We start from the raw sequence: 21488 nt of genomic DNA on the forward strand, positions 1-21488 counted from the left end.
ATTTAATTCCAAGACTTGTTGCTGCTCTCATTCTGACACAGCAGACATTTCCAAAACTGTTGATTTTCTGTTTTTCATAAAAACATTGTCAAAAGTGTTTTGGTGACCTGAGAGATCAGCCTTACTAAGACCTTCACTTTTCTTCATTTTCAGATATTGTGCGGTGGGCACAGGTGATGGTCATGTGGCTGCTTGTTTTGTGTCTCATTATTGTTTGGCTGCTAATTAAAGAAGAAGAGACAACTAGGGGGCCTGAGTCAAGTTAATTAAAATTAAGGCAAAAGAAGTTAATTAGCAGTAAAGTCTGGCCACTAACTAAGAAGATGATTAGAATGAAAACCTGCAGCCCTCCAGGACTGGAGGTCGACAGCCATGCCCTAAAGGTTTTGAGCGTCTAGATTTATTAACATTAAAATGGAAACGGATTGGAAAGTGGAAGCTTTACCAACCGTGTAAAACGTGGCAGATCAACAACATGAATTAGCAGTCAGTGGGGAATGACTGCACTAAAAAGTCACACCTTGTCCGATTCTCGCCGACTGAAAAAAAAAAAAAATATTCTATGATCCAGGGGGTCTGGAAACACTGATCTACCCCATTAACTGTCCACCATTTGAAGCACCTGTCCTACTGGGGGTCACTTAGGCAACGACTTGAGTACGGCCCTCCATGTTTCCCTACCACGGACTTCGGCCTCCTAAGCAAATCCCAGATAACCTCTGAGAAATTTGGGATTTTTGAGCCACTGCTGGGTGCCTTTAAAGAAACACCCTCCCAAAATTAATTTTTATTATGTTATTTAACCCGTGTCATTTGTGGGTGAGGAAAAAAAAAATGTAATTGAAGATCAGCCTCGACCCCTCTCATTCAGTGGGCAAGAGACCCGCCTTTACTTGAAAAGCAAGGCATTATGGGAATGCATTTCCCACTTATGATGTGTGCTGATAATTCATCTGCTCAGGAATATTTTAGTAAAAAATGCACGTTTTGAGCCTACAACTGGATAACAGACGAGGATTATGTAACACAAGTAACATGAAATGTTCTTTTTTTTCCCCCTCATGGACATTCTTCATATTGTACAGCACTGGAAAGCATCAGATAAAAATTTTCTGTTGGTCATCACTACAAACTACTTGGGGTAACATTAAAAAAAAACAATTGGGGTGGAATATTGCTTTAAACTCTAAAAAGTGTGTGTGTGTGAGGGGGGAATAATGCAAATCAAACCAAACGGTGGGTATCGTTTATACACCTGATTGATAATTCTGTAGGACTAAAACCAATTATCTTCACGCTTCTCAAGGAAAACTTAAAATATAATCTTTGTACATGACTGCATTTCATCCATCTATCCAACCCGCTATATCCCAACTACAGGGTAACGGGTGTCTGCTGGAGCCAACACAGGAAACAAACCCCGGGGCAGGGCGCCAGCCCACCGCAGACGACTGCATTTATTAATGTTAAAAATCGGGGGGCTTTCCAAAGTTTTCTTTGAATTTACTTGAATAACGAGTGCTTAGGGACTTGTAAAAACACAAAATGACATTGGAGTACATGTACTGGAGGTTTGCAGGTTATACCGATACTGAAAAAAAAAAATACCGAAAAACCCAGTTGTTAAGGTGGAATGGTGTCAGCATTACTTTAATTTCAGTAGCGGAAGTGATTGATCGCTTTCAAGCACTTCGCGCTCCGTCGTTTTATTAGCGCGATTGCAGCTTCAAGGGGGAAAATCTGCTCTTCCAGTTGTTAAACTGAGCAAACGGACGGTCATCTTGCTCGAATCAATAAAGGGGACGGAGAATGAGAACGAACACGAGTGTAAACGCGCCGGCCAGTTGAAGGAAAGGAGCAACCCCGGCCCCGCCCTCCACTGCAGCCAAACCACACCCCCTTCCCCGCTCCTGTTAAAACATTTGCAGAGCGGGCCAAGCAGGGAGGCCGCAGTGGTTTGTGGGCTGTGGGAACGGAGCAACCATGAGATGGCGGTTATCGTTTATTTGCATGGGAACTGCTGTTGGTACCGGCACTAAGGCCCAAAAACTGATAACGATAGTGAAGGCGCTCTAAATCTAAATAAATAATACAGCGGCATGTCCATCGTTTCCAAGATGACCTCAAGTCTGTACCCAAATAAAGTATGTTCTACCATTGAAGAAAAGCCTCAGAAATTGTGTTGTTTTCGAAAAATTCTTAATGTTTATTCTGTTCTATAATGTCTTTAAAAGTGCCTTTTGATATCGCTAAACGAGCCGTCCATAAACCGCTGTGACTCTGCCAATGCGTGTGTCTTGCAGCCTGCAGGTCAAACTCCACCCCATCCACAACCCAATCCCCCTCCACCCCCAGTTAGCCAGGCTGCCATGACCACAGCGTGTGTCCGTTCCCTCACATCCAGCTCCGCCCCATTCTGCAAAAGGGCATACTGTATTGAGATGAGCAGGCTTTTATGCCAGCAGTGTGTAATTGAAAAAAAAAAATCATCCAAGATGTGCACATTAACTTCAATCGGGGGAAGCCTAAGAAGATAAGACGCCTACACAGTACGTTTCTCAGTACTCAAAATGATTTGCACAGGGAACCCCTTCCACCACCACCACCAATGTGCAGCATCCACCAGGATGATGTGATGGCAGCCATTTTGCACCAATACGCTCGCCACATGAGAGCTGTTAGGTGGTGAAGTGGTGAGAGTGATAGCCAATTTGAGACAGGGGATGATTAAGGGGGCCAGAATGGCCAGGCCTTGCTGGGCAGTTTAATCAGGGCATCAGGGTACCCTCCCTAGTCTTTACGCCGATGCCCAGGGATTTTTAATGAGCACAGAGAGTCAGGACCTCACTTTTATGTCTCGCTCAAAGGCCATTTTTACAGCTCATCATTGGGATCCTCATACGCACCACGGGGTAAGCGCCCCCTGCCTGCCTCACCAACACCTCTTCCATCTGCAGCCCAAGCTTTTTCCGAAGATGGTGTCCCATACAAAGTACTGGCCCAGCCCAAATAGGTGGAGGACCTCATCTGAAGGGTGCTGCTCACCATGGAGAGAACATTCAAAGAAACCCAGTAATGGTGTGATTGGGAAGAAGAATTGTGGGAAATGGAGGAGGTGACGTGCCTCTGGAATGGCTGCAGGCAACTTTAGACAACCGAATGAGTAAAGCACGGTTGCGCGTCTGATTTGAGTTTTATTTTTTCTTTTAAAATCGCACTAATGAATGTTTCCAGCAAAATATATTGGAGTAAAAGTGGCCATCTGCATTTGGAAAAATGTAGTGAAGTAAAAGGTTTATACGCAAGTAGAAATACGCGCAAAACATACTGAGGTACAGTAACACAGTACTGCTACTACACTACAGTACAAACACTGAAAAATGGTGGCCACAAAAATAACAAGCAGCACAAGAGGAGCACGGCTCCCATTGGGTTATCTGATGGACGTTTGAAGCCCTGCTCTTCTCTCTCTCTCTATCATATACTGTATATACTGGACGGTAATGGCGCGCTGCACGATAACGTGCAGTGAATACACTTGATGTGAGCGTTCCTAGTCTCTCTTTCTCCGTTTATCATTCGTTTGCTCAGAGGTTGATGCGCTTGCCGCTCCCTGAGCAGCTCTTCTTCTCTCCACCCTAGCAGCCCACTGCTTCTCTTCTTTCGTCGGCATCTTTTCCCGTTAAAACTGATTAAGTCAGTGTTTGTGTTGCAATTATTTAGCACGTTTTCCTTAATTTTTCATTTAAGCTGGCACTTGAGGCAGACTGAAGACTTAAGAATGATTTAAGGTATGAAGAGGTAGGGAAAGTGATCGAGCAGGTGGTGGGAAATGAGAACGACACCTGTACGCATGGGCCACATGGCCGCCCTGCTGGCCACTGCCGAGAGTTCATTCTACAATAAAATAAAAAGAGGAATAACCCTGGAGGTCAGGCATCACCCCGAAAGCAGACAGTAGACGTCACGTAGTATGTGTGTACCAAATTTCAGGTCAATAATTCAAACGGTTTGCGAGCTACAGGCGATTTAAAATCCTGGACAGACAAAGGACAGCCACGGTAGAGTATTATGTAAGAAGAGATATTATATACACGGTGGTACCTTGAGATACGAGTTTCATTCGTTCCGTGACCGAGGTCGTAAGTCAAACCGCTCGTATCTCAAATCAATTTTCCCCATTGAAATTAATTGAAATGAGATGAATTCGTGGCAGCTCCCAAAAAAACAACCCCAATTTTTTGTTAAATGTTTACAACTTAAATGTATTTATAATGAACAAATATTGTATATAAACAAAATAAAACCTAATACTGTACATAAAACAGAATCTCAAGAAATAAACAGATGTTGGCGGAGCCGATTAGCGTATTGTAATGTTTTTTTTTTTTCTTTCACTTTTGCTTAACTTTATTTTCTTCTTCACTTGGTTTTTTTTTTCTTTTTTGCCACGCTTTTCGTCACTTTCATTCGCAGGGCGTTTCAATACAAACCTGTCCAAGGAGCTTTGTTTAGTCCTCCCCTTTAGAATGTTTCTGAAATGAGTTAGGCGAGTGTCATTAAATAGCGCCGCTGCACGATCAGTTGTAACTTTTTCAGGGCGTTTCTTTTCTTTAAAGTTCGAAACTTTTTCCCACATTGCAAACACTTCCTTATCTCACTTTAAGAGATAACCACCTCCCCGATACTGATCTTCTGCAGAACCTCCGCATGTTGCTGCCGCGTCTGTAGCGCCGTCAACTCCACCGTCGACAGTTCCTCTGAATGTGTGGTTACAAGCTCTTTGATGGCTCGTATTTCAAATTTTGGCTCGTAACTCAAGGCAAAAAAATGGACACTCGTGACGGCTCGTATATCAAAAAACTCGTACGTTGGGGCACTCGTATCTCAAGGTACCACTGTGTGGGTGTGTGTATATATATATAAAAAATAGAGGGCCCTCCTCACTCTCATGCCAGCCTCTATTCGAGTAACTCTACCTGTGGCCACGTGTTGGAGCGCACTGCCTCCGCTTAACTGTTTGTTCAGCAGCCATCCTCATCTAGAGATTGTTAAGGAGTAACGTTTTGACATTTCTGAGCGCGATTAGAGCTACGTGTGTTTTAGAGGGTAGCTGCTGATTGGCAGAGATATCACGGCCACATGCTTTTCTCCCCACACGGGTGACGCTCTCCCGTTAAAGCTGAATGCGATCAGACACAGTGCCAACGTTTGACGTTGGAGCGTACCTACCTTCCACTTGGCCAGACATACATTTTTTTTTTTTTTAATTGGTTTTTATAGTTTGACCCGTTTCACTACTACGTGGGCGGAGCGGCGATGGTCAGCTAATATTTTATGACTGCGAGTGCTAATTATGCATAGACACGTTACAAAAAAAATAAATAAATAAAAAATCCAAGGCAGCCATAGAATAATAACTTTTCTATTTACAAAAATAACATTTTTTTCCCCTCTTTGTATAATTAGTCACCAAAAATGTACATCTTGGTTGGCGTTTCAAGTGCAGGAGTGTAAGTGCCTGCGCGTTCATCATGTTTTGTAATAATAATTAACCAAAGTAGCTTGTTCCATCCCCACTTGTCTGTCCACTGGTGAAAACTTCCAAAACAAATTTACATAAAACAGTGAAACATGAAAAATACAAGCACAAAAAAAAAAAAACAACAAAACAAACAAAGGATGGCCATATGGCATTCATTACCCACGGGCATCCAGACGCCCAAGTGCTACAAGCCGTCCCTCTATAAGCGTTGGGGCAGAAAGCGCTGCTGTCATTTTCTACGAGTTTTTCCGCTGACTCGTGGAGACTCGTAAAAGGCCGCCACATCTCAAGCATTTGAAATTAGAGTTCCCGTCCTTTTTAGGAATGTGCCAACAGCGAAAGCATCGGACTCGATACTTCTTGTATCTGTAAGACATAAACAGACACACACACACACACAAATGGGTCAATTCCAGCAACTGAAATAACCTTAACACATGAAAAAATGCATCACCACAGGCCGCTCTTCTACGGTGCAAATGGACATCTAGAAAGCAACGAGAGAAGTCAAAACTGTACCACTGGGAGCACAGACACGTGTCAGAGGATTGTTGGTGGGCATAACCAAACCAAGCCAAAATGACCACCAAAGTGCAAATAAGCACCGACTTAACCCTCATGTTTTTAAAGATCTCATAAATGTAAACGTCACAGTGCTGTGCTTTTCTAAACGGGTCTATGGACCACCCTTGAGGCACCTTCGAGGTATGTGATACCACCCCGGGTCGAGAGGGGGCGCCGGTGCTAATCACACTCTCTCCTAGCCTCAAAAGGAGGCACCGACTCTGCCCCTTCCTGTCTCCCACCTATACAGGAATAGGTCACGGGGTCGATGGCAGGAGGCACAGCCCGACACGGGATGCCTACGCGGTTGACAGACACAATAGACATAAAGCAGGGGTCTCCAGTTCCGGGCCTGGTGGGCCGCAGGTTTTCATTCTAACCCTTTTCCTAATCAGTGCACAGTTTTCACTGCTAATTCATTTCTTTTCCCTTCATTTTAATAGCCCCGTTTTTAAGGATTCAGTCCTCTGAATTGATTTGTTTCTTCACTAAATGGCAGCCAAACAGAAATGAGATGTGAAAGGAGCAGACAGATGAGCGGCTAAATTAAAACGCCAGTCAATCTCACTCCAACCAGTTTCTTAACGAGAAGCCGATTCCTGCCATTAATTAAAGCCGTTCTTGAATATCAGGACTTGTTGCCACTCTCATCCTGCCACAGTCGATTTTCACTTTCTTCATTTTCAGGTGAGCTCGCCATGTGGCAACTTGTTTTGGTATCTCATTAGTGTTTGGCTGCTGATTAAGGGAAGAGATACAAGTAAGGGGGTCCGAGTCACGTCAATTTATATATAAAAAAATTACTTTTTAAAAACCACTCTTATATCAAGTTAAAAAATGTACTAAAAAGTAGGTCTCTCATACATCACTGGTAAAATAGTACTCACTTCTTAAAATATTAGCAAAAGCGGCCACGCTTTTATTTTACCAGTGATGTATGAGACTTATTTTTTACCTTAATATAAGCGTGATTTTTAAAAAGTACTATATATATGTACTATATATTGAATGGAATTACTGAAATAAATCAACTTTGTCATGATATTCTAATTTTATGACCGGCACCTCTGTGTGTGTGTGTGTGTATATATATATATATATATATATATATATATATATATATTTATATATTTATTTATTATTTTCAACTTTTTAGTCTTGGGTTTGTTTTAGTATAATTTTGTAATCAATATTTTAACACTTCCTTTCATATCTCTATCCATTACTAGCGCCATCTATTGGTGAAATCTTGAACTATTCTTCATATGAAAATTTCATTTCTTAATTAACAAGGATTAAGTGATCAATTAGTGAAACTGATTATTGATTCCTGTATTGTCAGTGGAAGTGAGTAAGAGTATAAAATGTCAAGTCATTTGGACAATAGGAAGTGGATTGATGGATTAAAGGCCAGAAGTCCACATGACCATCATCATCAAGTCCTTCCATGAGAACCCTAAAAACAATGAGGACGGATCATTTACAGTATGTTAGGTAGAATGCCCAGAGGGGGCTGGGTGGTCTTGCGGCCTCTGAGCCCCTGCAGATTTTATTTTTTCTTCAGCCATCTGGAGTTTTTTTTTTTTCTGTCCTCCCTGGCCATCGGACCACCACTCTTATTCTATGTTGATGAGTTTTGTCTTATTTGAATTCTTACTTTGTCTTTTTTTCGTCATGTAAAGCACTTTGAGCGACATTATTTGTATGAAAATGTGCTATAGAAATAAATGTTGTTGTTGTTGTTGTTAAATATCGATTATAAGATTTGTACCAGACAACAAATAGGTGAAGTTAAAAGAAACGTGTAGTAATAAAAAAAAAAAAAAAACTGAGGCAAAACACGTGAATTGGCAGCAAAAAAATGGCTCTCTAAATAAGAAGAGGGTTAGAATGAAAACCTGCAGCCACTGCGGCCCACCAGGACCAGAGTTGGACACCATACCACTCCCCAATTTTGTTTTCAGTTATTTCCTGGCCCTTGGCACCACTGAGCGCTCATACTTTTCTCGTCTCTTTTTGAGCGATGTGAATGGGGGCGGCCGGGTTGGCACTTACCGAATGAGACTTGCGATCCCTCACTTGACCACAGTATGGGAAAAGAAATGCCACCTAATTAAAACAATCCAATCAGAGGGAATACGACTGACTAATCATGAAACAAGGGGGATGTTTTAGGGTTGGGGGGTAAGGGGTTGGTTGTGGACTTGCAGCCTCAGGGGATGTCCATGGCAGAGTTCAAGAAACCCTCATAATAAATAATCTTGGCACCTCTCTTTGGTCAAGGGGTCAAGTTGGGGAGAATGCACTGGTACAGCGCGTTGCCGCACCCACTACACATCGAAACAGCTAGGGATCCCGGTTGGCAACCCCCCAGGCAGACACGCGGTCCAGTCATACCCTCTGGAAATTACCCTCCATTTCCCACAGCCAGGTGTTACATGGGCGGACCTTGGCCTGGTCCAGTCACTCAGGTCCCCAACAATGAGGATCTTATGAGCCGGATCACACTCGGGGAAACGCGCCACATGGCCGTAGTGCCATAGTGCCGTAACTGCCGTTCCCTCACAATGCAGGTCATGTGCCTCATTCGGGACTCCATGAGCAACACAAAGTCAAACCAACGGCACCCATGGATTTTCCAAAGAGACACACATGAAGGAGTTCAGTCTTCATCTCAGGTCACTGGATAGCGTCCATGTCTCGCATCTATACAGCAAGACAGGAAGCACCAGGACTCTAAAGACTTGGTTACATCCAAAACAAATTCAGACTTCACTGGCACCACGGAGAGGGTGAGCAGCACGTATGGTCATGGGAGAAAGTAAGTGCGCCCCATGACACACTTATTCCATTTTTAACATGATGTGGACATATCAAGATTTGACCTTTAAGTAAATAGATAAAGGGGCCGTAACAGGCATCAGGACACATTTACATCTACAGTCCATTCTACAATTGAAATAAACATAACAGCAGACGTCACATACGGAAAAAGTAAGTGTGCACCCCAACTTATCAAAACCTGAAATTAGACTGGGGTCCCAGGATCCTGTGTGAACCTGTCCTCCTTATTTAAACCACACACATTTCAGTTCGGTGATGCGTGCACCACCAAGTCGACATCAAACGGGGTCTATGAGGCCTTCACAAAGAAGGTTCTAGATGCCAATGACTCTGGGAAGGGATTTACAAAGATCTCCGCTACGACCAGAAATCAAATCACTTCACTGCCCAGATGATCATCTGCTGTATACAAGCGGAGAAGATGTCATACAGCTGCCCGCTTGCTCAGGCTGGGCCACCCCAAGATGCTGATGGACGTCTCTAAAAGGGGACCACCAGGTAGCTCTTGTCACTGCGGATGTCAAAGTGCAGCGAGTCTACCTTTAGAAAGTGGAGTTTGTACCGCATGGTGGAATCACTGGTGAGGCGGAATGGATCATTAACTAATATTTAAAAATAAATACAGATTACGTCAAGTCAGGCCTCTCTACCCCAAGGAGGATTCCCGAAAACCCCCGTACCTGATCCCACAGGCATTGCACAGCGGCGTCCCATCTTCTGCATCTCTCCACAGAGGTGTTTTCCTGGTACTGCAGGATGCGCAGACTTTGCTTTCTTAAAAATAAAAATAAATAATAATTACATTCAAATACAAGCCACCTGGTAAATACGATGAGCCAACGCTGAGACGGCTAACTTGGCTGCCCACCCGTTTTCTGACCCTGCCCATTTCATTAAAGGGTTATGGGGACTCACAGACCATCCTGGCACCATGGATGCAAGGCAGGGTGGGATGCCAGTCTATCACACTCACTCATCCTGGGTCAATTTAGAGGGACCACTTAACACACCAGGGGAACCCCTTTTTGGGCACTTTATAGATAGACAACGGCTGAGCTAGGATTTGAACCCAGGATGATGGAGGAGTGAGGCGTCAGATTCAACCACTAAAGCGGAAAGTTCAGTCTGAGCAGCTCCACCTGTGGCTGGGAGTTTTGGACTTCCTGACAAAAACGGACCCCACTCATTGAGGACTTGGCAGAAAAATAAATAAATAATAAATAAATGTCTTCTCCACCACCGTCAGTGTTGTGCACGGCTGCCACCTGAGCCCACCTCTGTACCGTCCATTCACCTATGGTTGTGTAGCAAAGAGTGAGGGTGAGACCATCATCAAGTCTGGGGATGACGTCACTGTGATTGGCCTAAAACAGTGACAACGATGAGGCAGGGTGCCTACTGGGGCAGTAAAAGACCGGAGTGTGTGGGGCCATAACAGCCACCTCTCCCTGAATGTCAACTGGGCTGACTTAAGGAAGAACAAAGGCCTTCACCCCACCCCACCCCACATCACATCAATGGCTCTCATGTCCACACAGTTAATGGCTTCAACAGTCCTTCGTGGTCTGTCAACACCTCCTGCATAGTCAGGAAAGCCCCAAAGACCCCCGAGGAGGCTAAAGAGCTCTGGGGTAGAAGCCAAAACACTTGTGAACTTTTACCGCTGCACAGTTGAAAGGGTCCTGACCGGAGGCATCACGGTGTGGTTTGGTCACCTGACTGGCCAGGACTCCTTCTTCAAAGAACAGTCTGTAGGGCTTCTAAAAGCACTGGGGTGGACCACTTCAGACCATCTTCTCAAACCGATGGGTCTACAGGGAGCGGAGTCCATCGTCTCCGATGACAGCCGTCCGTCTGTTGCACTTGTGGGAAGCCTCGCCAATTGCTGCAGCTGCATCAGGGGTAGCCTCTCTGCCTCCCCAGGTCATAATGTGACAGGGGGTCCAAACAAACCTGGTCCTACCCGCCCTGCACCGTGCGCCGTACCCACCTGATGGCTTACGTCTAAAAGTGATGGGTTTACTTTCTCGTATACGAAGTGTAAGGAAAGTAGTGGAAATCGTCCAAAGAGTCGATGTCGAGATTTTAATGAATCTCGACATTTTAGACCTCCATTAGGTCTATGTCTCTGTGTGCAAACACGATAACTCGAGTACGCTTTCACTTCGGTCAACCACAAAGTGCATACAAGTATGAGGTAAAAAAAAAAACGTACATTTCTATCAACCTTTGGGCTATTTTCGCTAACCGGAACTGCTACTTTACCAGAACATGAGGTGAAATTCACATTTTTAATATTTTTGGGGAAACACTTCAGAGGAAGCACCACATTCTAAGCATTTTTTCGAAAAAAACGAGCGCTTTTCGAGACGATCGCACTTTTCCTTTTGACATTCAAATGGCAGCACATACATTGATACTTGAGAAGGTTTCTGCTTTACGTAAACGATATTTGGTGTCCAAGTGTTGTTATGTCACACGCGTCACTAAAGTCTCCGGCGACTTTTGCCCCTCTTCCGCTTACTGAGAGAGATGATATGCCTGGATTGTTCACCAAAATAAAATCATGGAAAATGTTTTATTTATTCAGCTGCAGAGTCACATTTATCCAACTTTTTAATAATTGTTCAAAAGATTATGAATTTGATTTGTGGTTGACGGTCCTTGAATGCACAGAATATAAAAATCTAATCTTTGGCTTGCAGTTTACTTCTCAAATATCCATCCCCATATGGGAGTACACGACAATGTCTGGGGAGATTCCCCTACCGATTATTTGAACTTTTGTTTGTTTGTTTATTTATTTATTTATCTTCTGCTACTCTTATTTATAGAAACACACAACTGTGGCACGAGTACTTCCCTTTGCTCTCACAGCGTATGCGACGATGAAGACGTCCAGTTCTCTACCCCACAGGGGGTCATTTACCTCACAACATAACCATCTGCTTGTTTTGACGCACCCCCCCCCAGCTAAATGATAAGATAGCACCGGTGACAGCCCCCCTTATCTCAACACAAACACTCACGGACACAACAAGCCGCTTCCTCCTTACTGTTTGGGCAAAGGGGGTAGCCGTCCTCCTCGGAGCTGCTGGTCCTGCCGCTGTCTGCTGCCAGCCGGGCTTTACTGCCTCGGGTTTTTTTTGTCAAATTCAAAAGCTCTGCGCTGAAAAACAAACAAACAGGAGCTCATGTTATAAGGAGGAGGATCTGCAAGCCTTACATGTCAGGGGCCTGCAAATAAATCAAATCAATAAATAAACCAACCACAGATCCATTATCCAACTATCCGCTTTATCCCAACTACAGGGTCAAGGGGGTCTGCTGGAGCCAATCCCAGCCAACACAGGGCACAAGACAGGAAACAAACACCCGGCAGAGTGCCAGCCCACCACAGGGCACATCCACACACGGGACAATTTAGGATGGCCAATGCACCTAACCTGGATGCCTTTGGACTGTGGGAGGAAACCCACGCAGACACGGGGAGAACATGCAAACTCCACGCAGGGAAGCGAACCCGGGTTTCCTAACTGCCAGGCAGCAGCGCTACCCACTGTGCCACCGTGCTGCCCCAACACCATAAACACAGAGACATTCATAACTCATATTTACATATAACATCTCTTTGTAGGGGTGTATTGTAAAGGCAGGTGCTCTAAATACCTGGGGGAGCCAGGTTGGGCGAGAGACACAATTACAAAGCGCCTGTCCCCCTCTCGTGGTGTGCAGCAGAGGAACAAACCACCAAAGACCTCGGACGTCAGCGCCACTCCGCCTATGGTGGTCCCACCCAGAGAGGTCGGCATTCACTCACGTAGCCGCACCTGAAGGAGAAGTAGGACCGGCCGTTTCAAATCTGGTGTAACAGAGGAAGGCCATCACAACGCCCCCCCCCTCCACCCCCACCCCCAAACTTGACAGGCAGAAGGTGACGGTGGTCTCCGATCGTGGGCCGTTGTTAGCAGTAGCAGTATGGAGTGTTTTGGGGGTCTGCCTTACCTGTACTGTGGAGTGATCAGCAGCTGATAATTGTCAGGGCTTTCACTGCTGGGGACCATCTGCATGGTGATGGTTACTCCTCGGAAGTCGGGGTCCCAACTCTTCGCGCTCTTCATTGGCTTTTGCTGTTTCCGTTGTTTCCTGGGGCGGCTGCTTCCCTCACCGGGGGCACCGGATTCTTTCTGGCCGGGTGGCTGGTTGCCCACTTTGGTGAGGACGTCTTGCTCGACGCCAGCCACTGGGACGCCGCTGTGACTGATCAAACCACTTCCTCCGGGGTCTTGGAGAGCCCCCTTTGCACTGAAGCACAGTTCATTGGAATTGAAGTCCAGCTTGGTTTGTGAGGTGGAGTGTGTGGTGTGGCATTCACCCTTGTGGGGGGTATCTTCTGTGCAGCCCCCTGCATGTCCCCTTTTGGACAGCGTGCCCTCCATCTGCTTCAGGATGTTAATGGTACCCTTCGAAGCTGTGACCCCACAGGTATTTTTCATCGTAGCAGACTGGCGGCCAACTGGAAGTTCATTGTTGTGGCCGAGCGTGAATTCCTTCCCTTCAGCCTCTTTGGTACCAACGGCTAAGGTGCCCACAGAGTATGTGCCAACTTTGGTGCCCCCTGGCAAGAATTTATTGTCTACAGAATGGCTCACATTTGAGCTTTCCTTGCACTGGGCCACCTTGGCACTACCCATGTCATGGACTGGTGGGCACAGATGACCAACACAACCCAGTTTGGGCATCTCCTTCGTCCCTTTGTCCATAGCCATACCAAAAGAGCCGGAGATGGCTTCACTGGTGATGCCCGCCTTGGCACCGTTAATCTGATCACTGTTACCCAACGGTTGAAGGACGCCATCCACAAAGCTCTCCGAGTTCATCAGTCTGTTGCACTGGAGGCTGATGAGACTCATGACATCCAAGGAGCTACAGCCGTCCAGCCTGGGCACCAGCCTGATGGAGCCCGAGTACACTGCCGGCTGCGGGCCGCACCAAGTGCCAGGCTGATCTACAGGGGTGCAAAAGTCAGCAGGTGGGTACTGGGCTTGTGGCTGTCTGGCATTACCGAAAGGGCTCCCGTCTATGGAGGCCACACACTTACTCGCTGTAACGGGGGGAACCAGCTTTGTCGTCTCTTGCAGAAAGTAGAGAATCGCTGTCTGCGGTGCTGTACTTGGGTAGGGACCCTCCGGGCACTCCTGGCTGGGCACACCAAACGGGCGGTCCATGGAGTCGCTGAATCAAAGAGAACACAAGAAAAGACATTTTGAATATTAACAGGAAGTACACGTCGCAAGTGCCACCTAAAACACTCCAGTGTGACGACAATCACACAAGTAAAATATCAGTCGGGTGGCACACTGGCACAGACTGCTGCCTCAAAACACCCGTGTCTCAGAACTGCCCGAGATCTCCCAGTGTCCGTGGGGTGCAAATTAGCCTGGGCTGAGAGCCACGATTGGTTCCTGCTTTGCACCCGGTGCTGCCAACCCTAAAACAGGGCAAAGTGGGGGCAAATAAAATGGGAGAATAGAAGGGCTGTGCCAATACACTTCTAAAAGTTAGTCAGCGTAACTCATTCTGTACATCATTCTCAGATACCCACCAGCATACATCCACTCTAGGGGGCCGTGAGGGTGTGGAGCCGACCCCAGCTGGATCGGGCACAACACAATCACCAGCCCCGAACTGGACACCACCATAATGGGCAAGGTCAGGTATCCAGTTACCCGTCTACAGGAAGAGAAGATGACAGACGGGGTGCCAGCCTGGGAATGAAGTGCACTTTGAGGGGGGCAAGGTGATAACGCTACCCTCTGTGCCACCATGCTGCCTACACACACACACACAACAGAATATTAGACACACAAACACAGGCAGTAAGATTAATAAAAACAAGCGTTAAAGTATCAGTACAGACACGTGGAATAAACAAACAGGCAGAGTGGAGGAGAGCAGCACTTTAGGGACCTCCACCTCTCCACTTGAGGTTATTTGGACATACGTTACACACACACACACACACACACAGCTAGAAACCCTCAAAGGGACAAAATGAATCACATAGAATTCCTAAGCTTTCCATCCCTACCGGGAAAACGGTTAGAGGAAAACGATTAAACATACAGGAATCAAAGGTAATAAATACCAAACTAAAGGGGAGGCAGTAGGTGGGGGTCTTAAAGTCTTATTTAACATGCGCATGTTCCTCTTTTCAAGTCTGCATACACTGAAAAAAGTATAACGATGTTGTTCATCCAACACAAATTTTCTCTTTCAAGCGACTTAAGATTAGTCAGTTAGTGTTGTCGCTTGAAATATTTGGTTTCAGATCTCAATCAAAATAAAAAAAAACTTTGTTTGTACCAAAGTAAGTTATGGTGGAAGGAATAAACATCAAAATCCTGTTTCAGTTAACCCAATATTTTCGGTTGTTCGCGTGCTGTGTTCGAGGGGCCCTTTGTATATTCTTCCGCGTGCTGGCTTTCCAGCTGCCATAAAAGAAGAACACGTCAAACCCCCCCAAGTGGAGCGGACGTGGACGTGGCTGTCCAGGTCTGGTCATTTTCAGCAGCTGACTTTTATAAAACGGAGGATTTCTGCGAAGTAACCCTGTTTCTCAACTCTTCATTTTAAGTATAACAACTCGTAATAAAAACATACTTTCAAGAAAACTGTAGAAACGTTTAATAATTTTTTGTTGTATATTTAAGAGTTACTGCGGTGGGTTGGCACCCTGCCCGGGATTAGTTCCTGCCTTGTGCCCCGTGTTGGCTGGGATTGGCTCCAGCAGACCCCCGTGACCCTGTGTTCGGATTCAGCGGGTTGGAAAATGGATGGATGGATTTAAGATTTACACTGCAAAATGCGTGTGTATTTGCACTAGATTTTTAAATTAATGTGAAAAGTACAGCATTGGAATGTGTTATGTTCATAATATTTCTAATAGCATAAAAACAGGTTAGGACCAATAAACCATTTTAAAAATTGTAACAACTTAAAAAAATAGATTTACTTCAGTATAAAACAAGTGAATTGCACCCAATCTCTCAAAATGATTTGCCTCAACTTAAAAATTGTGGGTTCAATAAGATACAAAGAATGATATTGGTTGAGATTGAAAATATTAAGTGTGAATCATTACCTTCAGAATTTTAAGTTCAATGGAGGGTATACTTTTTCGGTGTATGCTGGTTCAAGTCCAAGTGTCTGTTAATGGCGTCTTTATTAGAGAGCTGCGATTCAGCCAGCTCTCTGGCACTCATTGTGTTGGCTCTGATTTTTACTTGCACTGGCCGGTTAACTTGTATGTGTGTAAATCGGAGACCGTGACGGCCCTACGATGTTCTTGTATACGTGTGGAGAGTCTTTTTTGACATATGTGCCAAGAGTGCCAGGGAGCTGGCTGAATCGTAGCTCCCTAATAAAGACGCCATTAACAGACACTTGAACTTGAACCAGCATACACAGGCTTTAAAAACCCCTGGTCCGGATTAACAAGACTTGACGTACAAATAGAAATTACACAGGGATCTGATATCCGTAACTGTGTGTGAACAGTATATGAAAAGAATCGACCATTCCGGAGACGTTCACAGCCTCAGTGCGGTCGGTCATCAAGACCCGAATTCGAATTAAGCGAGTTTAAGGAATGAATTGAACACCCCAACCGAAAGGGTTAGCCTCCGTCTAAATTAAGGTTCTTGAAAAGCTTTCAAAGTGCTCTACACACACACACACACGGCTGTTTACACGGACTGTCAATGATGTCCTCGAATGTGACGCGCAGCCGACGGCTCAACATTTAAAAATAAAATAAATATCAAACGAAACAGTCAAACAGTCCGCTCGCTCCTCCACTCCCCTTTTCCACGCACACTCTCGTGCTCTTAAATGTTTCAACACAAATATAAACGCCCGCTTTCTCTTTCAGGACTTTTAAAAGAAGAAGGCGCCACCGCCGCCGCTCTGCTCCGTTTAGTTCTTTTGAATTCGTTTCTCGTCTCTTCGGCAATGCAAACGCCTCGCACTCCTCACTTCCTTTAAAGCTGAGCCGACATTTTATCAATTTACTTTTCTTTTTTTCTTCTCCCTCTTCACTATATATGTAGTTTGTCCTCTAAGCGGCCCTGTAAAAATTTTTTTTTCTAAACAAGCACTCGAGTACGGAGGCGGGAGCCGAATCCCCAGTCGGCGATGTGCATGCCACGCCTCGCTTTTGCGTTCACACAGCTCACTTCTAATTGTTTGTTTTTTTTTGGTTTTGCTTACAAAGAAGTTTACTTGAAGTTACAAACACCCGCGTAACGCACAATATAAACACACAGACACCAATAAATGTGCAAATGAATAAATGTCATCACCTGCAACGCCCCGCCACGCCTTCGCTGCTCCGGTTTGACTCCGAGTGGCGCGCGGCTGGCACTCCGTGCACACGACCCGCAGGTTGCAGGCGGCTGATCTGACGGCAGTCGAGCTCGGAGGGGGGCGCGTGCCCGGCCCGCTCATTTATGGTGTAGTGCTGCTGTGGCGGCGGCTTCGAAAGCTTGGAGGACATGGCGCTCCAGCTACAGTCGGTCTCCAGACACGCAGGGAAAAGCAGCTCCTTTAACACCGAGAAGTCGGGGGGCTGATCCGAAGCGAACGGCTCACCCTCGGCGCCGTCTTCCATTATCTGGGGAAGAAACACAAGGGTTCAAACACCAAAAAGAGAAGCAGGAAGACATTCAGGACAGATGAAGCTCAATGGTGAGCCCCGATCCCATTTGCCTTCATTGCACTTTCGAACACAAACAGTAATGTGGGTGGATAACTAGGGTCCGTAAAAATCAAATTTACGACAACTGAAGTCACTTTTATGGGTCTGTTTTTCTACCCATTCGCAATGCGCCTCCGTCATCATATCGTGAACGCTTTCATAACAAAACGACGGGCTCGCTGCACATGTTCGGGTCCATCTTGCGAATTCCGATTGAAGTTGTTTATACAAACACTCGGCGACATCGGCACCATTGTCATGGAAAACAGAGGGGTTTGAATGAAGTAGGGAGATTGTAGTAAAGAAATTAACAAGAAGAAAAAGGCACAACATTTTACCAAACTTGATCATCTACTTTAACAGAAGGGGAAGTAAACCGGAAGCGACCCTTCCTCGCCATCAGAAAATCTGCGCGGGCCTCGTTATGTTCAAACACGGAGCGAAACGAAGCCCTGGCGTCCATCACAAATTCTTTGAATAAACAATTTCTTACTACTACGAAAAAAGCAACTTGTGTACATAAATTACTTTAACGATCTGAAATGTACGTCGCTTTGTCTGCCGATCCTCCATTTACGATTGTAAAATTCGCAACAAAGCGCGGGCGTTACAAATAAAAAAATCTACATCGAGATTTTCCGTGATCAGTACTTCGATTGTAACTTTGACAAACTGCTAATAAAACCGCGATCTACCTCTGCGAGATGCTCCGTTTTCTTGTCATCAGTTAATGGCAAAAGCTTCGTAGTCGACGGCGTCCAAAATGGGGGCTTCACCTGGGTGCTCCGCTGATTTTAGCGAACGCCATTCGTGCAACGTTTAGAACAAAAAAAGGCGATCGCCTGCCTGGGGCCTCGTAATATCGGAAACTGAACCGAAAAGTATGATTTGGTGATCAATAACAACTCTAAAAAAGTCACATCTTTAAACTGCTGCCTACTTACATCGCTCGGGATCCGTCGTGCAGATTTCAAGCAGCAATACGAAGATACGATTTTTTTGAAAATCACCTAAAATAAAATTAACTCGCTCAACAACCTGACTACCGTCGAATGCGGACCTGATTGAGTAATAAAAAGTGAAAACGGAGCCGAGCGAGCGTCCGTTAACAGAAAACACCTGCTCATTGATGACGGGGGGCTGTGGCTCAGCAGCGGGGTATAAATGGCCGTTAGTTGGGCTTCTCGTCTTTTCGGTTTGCTTGGGAAGTCCCAGATACACGAGCTGTGATCGTTTGTGTTTTGAGATCGGTATTTGTACGTTAAAATGTCCCACCGTAAGTATTTCACTACCAGAGAGTGCGCGTTTACTGGTTTAAACGATATAAACGTTACACTGGGTCTACTTTGTGCTGAAACAGTCTACGCTTTATTATTCTTTCACTAAATTACTACAAGCAGCGGAGGAGGATCCCTGCGCCCAATGTCGGCTCTACTATTTGGGCGGTTGCCTAAGGCGGCAAACTTTGGGGGGGTCGCCATGTATTTTTTTTAAACAATACAGAACATTCGCACTAACTTCGATTGTCCGATTAAATTGTTTATAGGATAGCAGCAATGCTTTATGACGTGCAGCATTGAAAACACAGCCGAAGCAAAATTAAACGAGCGAAACTGCATCAGGACTTGCTAAAGGCCGATTTCACTCCGACTGTAATCCTCTCCCAGCACGGCTTACGTTAAAACTTATCGGATTGCTTTCTGTGTCCTTCCCCGCCGTCTGCGAGATTCGCTCCTGGCCCGCCAAAGCTCTTCTCCGTTGCCGTCTCGTGCGTGAAAACAAAACCAGAGGCCGTGCATTGATTGGATAGTTAAACTGCTTAATTTGCATACGTGAGGACGGAGTAAATTGTGGCCAAAGATTTTTATTTAGAGATGTCCTTGTACTTCAGTTTTATTGAATTTTGTGATATTAAGCTTGAAAATGTATTCGTTCTAATGACATGTATATGTACTGGAGCTGCTGCAATAATGTATGTCTTTTTAAATGGAATACGATCCCATCATTGTAACGTGCATGTTTAGCTGAAGGCTTAAATAGAAACTTGCATATGCGTTTGTGTGTTTGTTTATAATTGTGATGGTTTTGTATTTTTTTTTTTTTGAGAAATAATAAATACATAAAGCCTGCTCATACAGACCGATTTTTACTGGTCTGAAATGTCACCGCCACCACCACCCCTTTCTGAGACCGATCAACGTCAGTTTACAAGACTAACTAATCAAACTGTCAATTCACTGTTTCATATGCCAACCCTCCATACTTCGCCATCCCCTGTCCTGCCTCAGGTTTCATTGTCCAGGTCTGGCATTGATGATTCCAGTCAAAGCAAAGGGGCTGACTGGGCGCCATGTCCAACTTTGCCTGGGGCCGCAAAAAATTTCGAGCCAACTTATGTAGAATGGCCAGGAATAAAGGGCATTGTGTGGCACCCTCGCCCGTCCCACAGTGGCTACAGTTATGTTAGAAAATAGCACAATTAAAACATCGATCGATTAATATCACAAGAACATCAGTTAAAGATGAGGGTGCTGCCCATTAGCTAACAAACTCCCGAGTGGGCGAGGGGCTCGAGCGGTGGGTTTTCTCTTTGACTCGTTCCAGGGGTCTCGCTCCGCTCTTGGAGGGCTGCAGTAGTTGCAGGTTTTCCTTCCAGCTGCTTTCTTAATTAGTAATGCAGTTAAATTAAATAAATGGATCCATAAACAGACACGGAACTTTATTTGTCCTGGGGGGAAAATGTGGCTTTTTACAGAAGCTCTTTAAACACATCGAGAGATACGGAGCTTCTCTTAAAAAAAAGGCAGCGGTGGCTGCTAGTTTAATGTCACGCATGTCCTATAAAGTCCCCCGTGACCCCATTCAGGCCCAGGTGGGCCAGATGACAACAGACTGTGTGTTATTGTAATGGACTTACTTGAATGTTTTACCTTTTTCTTTCTTTAACAGGCGAGCGGCTGATTTGGGGTGGGGGGTCTCAAACATTCCAGGGGCCGACCATTTTGACTCCAATCTCCTATTCGGCTCTGACTGTAATTCACCTGGTCATTTCCTAAACTATTTTTCTTTTTCTTTATTTTGTCTGTAATCTCCATCCAGATGTTTTGTGGACCCCCGGCACATCAGCATTTCTCAGACTTTCATTTTTTTTTTTTTCCTTTCAGAAATGTTACTGAGACCGTGTGTGTGTGTGAAGACCACCACTGCAGATGAAGGCCGAGTGCGCCCGTCACCGTCTGGCTGCTCATTAAATGTGACCGTTAAAACGGAAGACCACAACGAGTAAAGCGACCCGGCAGGTGCCATTCGTAGTACTGACCGGTGAGTGAGGGACAAAGAGGCCGCCATAAAAACCTTCCGTTATCTTCTGTAACCAAACCTGCTCATCCTTTATATGAATTGTATTGATTGTAATCGTATGATGACGTTACTTGGAATACAAAAGGTGACCAGCGAGTACGGCTTAAGGAATATCTTTACTCTCATAAAGCAGGTGATTCTCTGGATCTTCCGGCGCCCTACGTTGTCATTTAAAAATCTCTTTGAACCTAACGATTACCTAACTGGTAAAGGATGTCGCCCAGTTGTCTGAGTCTTCCTTGTTTGTTAATTTATTCTTATTTTAAAGTTTGTTTTTTTTTAATTATATCATTCACAAACAATTAAAATTCACCAGTCGATCTATGTTCCTACCCTCCTCACCTGTGGTCATGAGCTGTGGGTAGTGACCGAAAGAACGAGATCGCGAATACAAGCGGGGTGTCTGGGCTTTCCCTT

At 45.2% G+C, this 21488-nt stretch overlaps 1 protein-coding gene across 3 annotated transcripts; it reads right to left on the minus strand.

Annotated features, from left to right (window-relative positions):
- Nucleotides 1-5409: 5409 nt before the first annotated feature.
- zglp1 (zinc finger GATA like protein 1) lies at nt 5410-20376 on the minus strand. Of its 3 annotated transcripts, none has more exons than XM_039772680.1 (6): nt 19389-20376; nt 17317-17627; nt 12959-14188; nt 12010-12122; nt 9634-9727; nt 5410-5911 (listed from the first exon to the last, which is right to left on the minus strand). In XM_039772680.1, the coding sequence occupies exons 1-6, from the start codon at nt 19539-19541 to the stop codon at nt 5782-5784; spliced, it is 2031 nt and encodes a 676-aa protein (XP_039628614.1). In that variant the 5' UTR covers nt 19542-20376; the 3' UTR covers nt 5410-5781. The 3 variants fall into 3 exon arrangements, with proteins under 3 accessions (XP_039628614.1, XP_039628613.1, XP_039628615.1); XM_039772679.1 differs by having other exon boundaries at nt 11983-12122; XM_039772681.1 differs by lacking the exon at nt 19389-20376 and adding an exon at nt 18656-18759 and having other exon boundaries at nt 11983-12122.
- Between the last annotated feature and the right edge of the window lie 1112 nt (nt 20377-21488).

Source organism: Polypterus senegalus, chromosome 12 (genome assembly GCF_016835505.1).
Source record: "Polypterus senegalus isolate Bchr_013 chromosome 12, ASM1683550v1, whole genome shotgun sequence".
Lineage (NCBI taxonomy): Eukaryota > Metazoa > Chordata > Cladistia > Polypteriformes > Polypteridae > Polypterus > Polypterus senegalus.